The sequence below is a fragment of the Taudactylus pleione genome, unplaced genomic scaffold (genome assembly GCF_031769625.1).
Source record: "Taudactylus pleione unplaced genomic scaffold, aTauple2 ptg000418l, whole genome shotgun sequence".
Classification (NCBI taxonomy): Eukaryota; Metazoa; Chordata; class Amphibia; order Anura; family Myobatrachidae; genus Taudactylus; species Taudactylus pleione.
In genome coordinates, this window is record NW_028284820.1 from 1,173,684 (window position 1) to 1,179,683 (window position 6,000).

Consider the following 6,000-nt stretch of genomic DNA (forward strand, 5'->3'; position numbering starts at 1 on the left):
AGGGCAGATTCTCCATCAGAGTAAGGCCTCCAATATGTGGCAATTAAGTGCCCGAAATTGCAAGCAGTTCAGCGTCACGCCCCCGACTGTTCCATATCACGCCCATAAGATGGGCCATCGCCATGCGTCTGAATAGCCACCTCCTAGTCAGGGTTGGGTACTGGATGCCGGTGCTCGGGATCCCGACGGTCAGAATACCAATGACGGTATCCCAACAGGTTTAGGATACTGACACTTGTCAGTAAGTATCGTAACCATACCCCTAACTAGGGATGTGCAGGCTCGGATAGGTTCGAGTTTGCACGTTGAGTTCGGATTTTTCCCTCCAAAAAAACAGAACTCAGAAAGAGGCAAAACGTCATCTCCCTACCCCTAACCCACCCTCCCTGCAGTCTAAACCTAACACTCCCACCTATGCCTAAACCTATCCCTGCCCCTAGTGCCTAACCCTAACCCTCCTCTCTGCAGCCTAAACATAACCCTACCTCTCCAATGCCTAACCCTAACCCTCCCCATAAACTCACTACTTACTTATGTCAGCGCCGGGATTCTGACTGGTGTTGGGATTCCGGCCTTGGCATTCTAAACGCCGCCATCCTGACAGCCAGGATTGAAACTACAGTCACCGCCCAGAAACATACAGCACATTTACAATACATTTCTGATACCATTTGTGTATTTATGCTCTAATACCCTACTGCAGTTTTCTATATTTACCCCTGTACCGCACTGCGTACATTCTGTGGCACCTTATAACTGAAAGGTATCTATAGTATAATAATAATTATAATGATAATAATAATAATGACAATAATAACAGTGATAGAACATTGAAGGTGTCTGTTTATCTGTTATATATAATTGTGGTATTTTCCCACTTCTACCTCATGAATTACGAATTCTTATTCTACAGCAGATCACTGGGGAATTGACGTATATATATATACAAATTATTATTTTTTTGTAGATAATCCACCTTCATTATCGGATATTAATGTCCAGCCGGCGAAACCTAAACCGGGGAAGGAAACCTCTTTTACAGCAACGATATCTGGATTCTCACCACAAGACATTGAAGTGCGATGGTATAAAGGATATAGCACATTTCCCGGTAACGCTGTGACATCATCAAAACTATGGATTGGGACGGACAGTTTATATACATGTACTAGCACCCTGAGATTTACTCCTGAGCCGATTGACCATAACACGTCCATCCGGTGTGAGGTTACACATGCGGCCACTAAGACTGTCAGAGAGAAACAGTATAGTCTCACAGGTAAGTGATTCTCACGAGATGTATTACTTGTATTTCCTCAGTTTTATCTAACCTTAAGGTTCTAAGAAGTTTAAAATTGCAAATCATGATTGTATTCATTTTATTAATGTACAAGTGAAGAATGTCACAATTTTACTAGGTTGAATATTTTAGATGGGTACCATATATTAATGACCAAGTTTTGTTATCATGTAAATTTTTATCGGTACTGGCATTGGCATATTATCACCGCGGCGATTCTGGTAGCAAACGCAGCAGCCTCCACCCCTGAATCAGTTGTGTTTCCAGGCGTTGGCTCTTGTGCTGCGTATTACACCATAGACCTCCCCAATTGGTAAGGCCTCTCTTTATCTGTCACTCATCTGTCTGCTACTGTATAATAGGGCTATCGGTTATCGTCTGACCATGGAGGAGACGTTCTATGTAGAGCTATCAAATCTCACGTCTGTATTTCTGTTGTTTATTAGGTGTACCTGACCCTGTGTCTGACCATGGAGCTGGAAGCAGAAACACAGCACAAAGTCCAAGTAAGTGATACTGGGGTCTACTCATGTAGCAGTGGAAATCCCTCTATCCGTGATAACTGGGCTTATCATTGCTTCCTCCTATTCATAGAAGGGGCTATCTCACATGTCTCCAGCGGTGCCCCTGATTAGTATACACATCGCTTCCCGTACACTAGTATGGGGAGAGCGGTTCATAGAAGCACGGAAAGCAGGACAGACGGTGTAATGGTTAGCATTACTGCCTCACAGCACTGAAGTTGTGGGTTTGATTCCCACTACGGCCCTAACTGAGTAGAGTTTGTATATTCTCCCTGTGCTTGTGTGGGTTTCCTCCGGTTTCCTTCCACACTCCAAAAATATACTGGTAGGTTAACTGGCTCCCAACAAAAGTTAACCCTAGTGTGTAAGCGTGTGAGCATGTGATAGGGAACATTGGGCCTGATTCAGACCCGCTTGCGACCGCTGAGCGCTTGCAAGCGGGTCGATGTTGGCCCAGTGCCTATACGCACAAGGGAGCTGGCTCCGTCGTGCGCATGCGCGAGACCCGGATAGCGACGGCCAAGCCGCCGCTCTGGGTCTCGCTACAAAGGAGGCGTGCTGTCGATGGTGAATGACACCCTTTGGTGAGCGTGCCGGGGGCGTGGCTGGCCAGACAGAGGCGTTCCCATGGTAGATAGAGCCGAAAGCACTCCAGCGCTTGCGGCAGACGAGACCCTACCACAAGGGTCTCATCGCAAGCCCGATGGTCTTGACCATCGCGACCATCTTTTTGGCCGCTCGCTATAGCAATGCGAGCGGCCAGGAGGCCGCTCAAAAAAAACAGAGGGACGGCCCTGATTCAGAGCGAGCGCTCTGTCAGTGTCCGGCTCTGAATCAGGGCCGTAGAGTATAAGCTCCACTGGGGCAGGGACTGGTGTGAATGGACAAATATTCTCTGTAAAGCGCTGCGGAATATGTGTGCGCTGTATAAATAACTGGTAATAAATAAATAAAGTTCAGCTTTCCGTTCCGCTTCTAAAAATGTTTTCTCCATCTCAGGATTGGCGCAATGTGTCTCCTGAGAGTAGAAGAGCAGCACAGACTGCAGTCTCCCCACCTCCTCCCTGTACTGCCCGCCCCCTTCTCTAATGTCAGCCAATCAAAGGAGCCCCTGGGAGAAAGTGGCAGAAAAAAAAACCAGCACTGCCACTGCCGGCTCCTTGTGTGACCGACACAGAGGTTCAGCAGGGAATATGTTAATTATATGGAGGGATATGTAGGGAATATGTTAATTATATGTAGGGATATGTAGGGAATATGTTAATTATATGGAGGGATATGTAGGGAATATGTTAATTATATGGAGGGATATGTAGGGAATATGTTAATTATATGGAGGGATATGTAGGGAATATGGGCCTGATTCAGAGCCGTTCGCTATTTGTGGTCGCTCGTTTAAAAACAAGGGGTGGCTATTCAAATGATCCGTACGCACATTGCAGTCTGTTCACACCTCTAAGTCTGAACGAGCGAGCAAAACATACGCTCGTTTATTTGTTAAAAACGCCCCCTGGCCGCTCGCATCCTACGTCATGTCCGCTATTTATTAGATTAATCGAGTACATCGACCAGCGTATGAACTGCTCGCTATTCTTGTGGTTGGTGTTTGCTACCACAAATTTGCGAGCAGTTCTGGCTATAAAATAACCCAGTGACGTGGTCAATGACGCTGCTGTTTTAAATATGCACACCCATAAAACGCCCGTTTTGACCTTTAAGCACGCCTGCGTTCGGATCTCCACTCCCCGTTTTCAAGCACCTTCCCCTGTTACCACCCACATACGCCTCATTCTGTCACTCAAAATAGCAGGCCCTCGCTATATTGCGTACCAACGATTTTCGGCCGCACTGACTGGTTCGCGCATGCGTACTAAAAACCGTACGCATGCGCAGATGTGCAAACATCGCTCGGAACGAGCGTACTGCCGCTAACGAGCGGCTCTGAATGAGGGCCTATGTTCATTAAGCGACCCGGAATGTGTCACTTTAGACTGCAGTGCTATCTGCTGACTTAAGCCCCTAATGCTCGCACTTCTGCCCCCACGCCACCGTTCGGCACCCCCCACCGCCACCACTCTGTTCCCACCCCTGCTGCTGTAACCGCCCCCCCCCCCCGTAACAATGTAGGTAAAGCACCACGGCCCCCGTATATGCTTTACACATAACGTCTAGAACCATTTAAGGTAACCAAGTCACTTACAAATTCTTTTAAATTGCCAGTCATTTATATAGCACACATATATTCTGCAGCACTTTACAGGGATTATTTGGTTATTCCCATCAGCCCCTGCCCCAGTGGAGCTTACAATCTATTTCCCTATCACATGTACACGCTCTGACACACTAGGGTTAATTTTTGTCGGGAGCCATTTAACCTAAATGTAAATTATTGGAGTGTGGAGAGAACCTGGAGGAATCTGATGCAGGGACAGGGAGAACATACAAACTCCATACAGTTAGGGCCATGTCAACCATTACACCATCAGTGCTGCCGCCAATATTCCTAATGTAATATCCTTTTTCCCCACAGGAGATGGAAGAAAATCATTTAAAATAAGAGGAATTGGGTGCCTGACGGACAGCCCCCGCGTGGGCGACGATGTCACACTTAGATGTAACGTTGATGGATGTAACGCGGATGATTGCGAGTTCTTCTGGTATAATGGAGCATTTCCTGTTGACGGTAAAACAGGAAATGGAGACCTGGAGGACGGATCTGGCAGCTTCTCCACAGTCACCTTCAGAGCGCAGGAATCGGACAGAAGTTGTACAATCAGATTTGAGGCCTGTTATAACTATCAGACAATTGAGGAAACGTTCACTCTGAGACTGGGGGAACAGGACAAGATCTGATGTGGGAGATCCTTTTCTATACAATGCTTTGTATTAACGGTGGAATTTCATCATAGTATAAGAATAGAGCTTACACGGATGAGGAATCATAGGACTGGGATTAGGAAAGCCTCGGCAATACGTTCCATCTGAGGCTCTACATACAACAATACCCCAACAGTGTTGAACAGACCATGTATTCTATTTCACTTGTATAAATAACAGTTAAACAGAGTAATATATCGGTTTAGGGGAAATTTTATCAACAGATCGGTACACAGCTGTGGCTCTTCTCAGTTCTACCGACCTCTTAATCTGTCTCTGGGACTATTTTTATGGACTGCATCTTTTTTTGGGATGAGAGTAAAATATCTACTTAGATTATTGGGTGACCCTAGATTAGAATTTATGAAATGTGAAACCTGACTGATCTGTGACTTGCTAAATATGTGATCTGGGCATATATATGGGTCTTCCTTGCCTGTGCATATAAACTACCTCATTATTGCAACCACCATTAAATAATAGATTTCAGAGAGATGGGGAGGGGGGTTTGGAGGAACGACAGGGGAGGTGGTTTGGGACGGATGGTGGGGGAGATGGGGCAGTAGGCATTCCTGGGTTTTTTTTGTTTTTTTTAAATCTTTTTAAATCAAAATTGTAATCGGGAGGTAGCGAACACTCTTGTGGGTCTGGGAGGTTTAAAACAGGGAACACTGCCCTGACCGGCGGCGCCCCTCTGTGGAGCATGCTTTGGTGGGGCCTGCCGTGTTGCCCAGGCACGTGCCCCGCCCTCGTTACGTCTCTGTAGGCGGTACCAAATGAACGGTAGATGGAGCCATCACAAAAATAGTTGGCGTCAGCATAACGATTTTTCCCTAGCAACATACAATTTTGGGTGGAGTCACAGCAAGAGTAGGTGGTGCCTGTCAAGCAGGCGGAGCCAAGTACGGTAGGAGAAACTAACAAAAGTAGGCAAAGGGCCTGATTCAGAGCCGGACGTTCTGACCAGAGCGCTCGCTCTGAATCAGGGCCCTCCTACCTAAAAATGGAGCGGACTCTTGGACACTCGCATAGCTGTGGGTTACCACCGACAGCTATAGCGACCGTCCATGATGATGGTCGGGATGGTCAAGACCATCGCGACCATCGGGCTTGCAACGAGACCCTGTGATAGGGTCTCGCTGCCGCAAGCCCAGGAGTGCTTTTGGCTCTATCAGAGCCAAAAGCACTCCCACTGACATCACTAGTGATGTCAGTGGGGCCGGCTCCAGACGGAAGGCGTTCCCATGGGAACGCCTCCGTCTGGGCAGCCACGTCCCCGGCACGCCCACCAAAGGGGGC

At 47.3% G+C, this 6,000-nt stretch overlaps 1 protein-coding gene across 1 annotated transcript in view; it reads left to right on the plus strand.

Moving 5' to 3' along the window:
• Nucleotides 1–5,185, plus strand: part of LOC148506239 (uncharacterized) — an 86,449-nt gene extending 81,264 nt beyond the window's left edge. Inside the window, exons 10-12 of the mRNA XM_088447110.1 lie at nt 968–1,279; nt 1,747–1,806; nt 4,355–5,185. Coding sequence (XP_088303236.1) covers nt 968–1,279; nt 1,747–1,806; nt 4,355–4,677 — 695 coding nt within the window. The 3' untranslated portion in view covers nt 4,678–5,185. The remainder of the gene's footprint in view (nt 1–967; nt 1,280–1,746; nt 1,807–4,354) is intronic.
• The last annotated feature ends 815 nt before the right edge of the window (nt 5,186–6,000 follow it).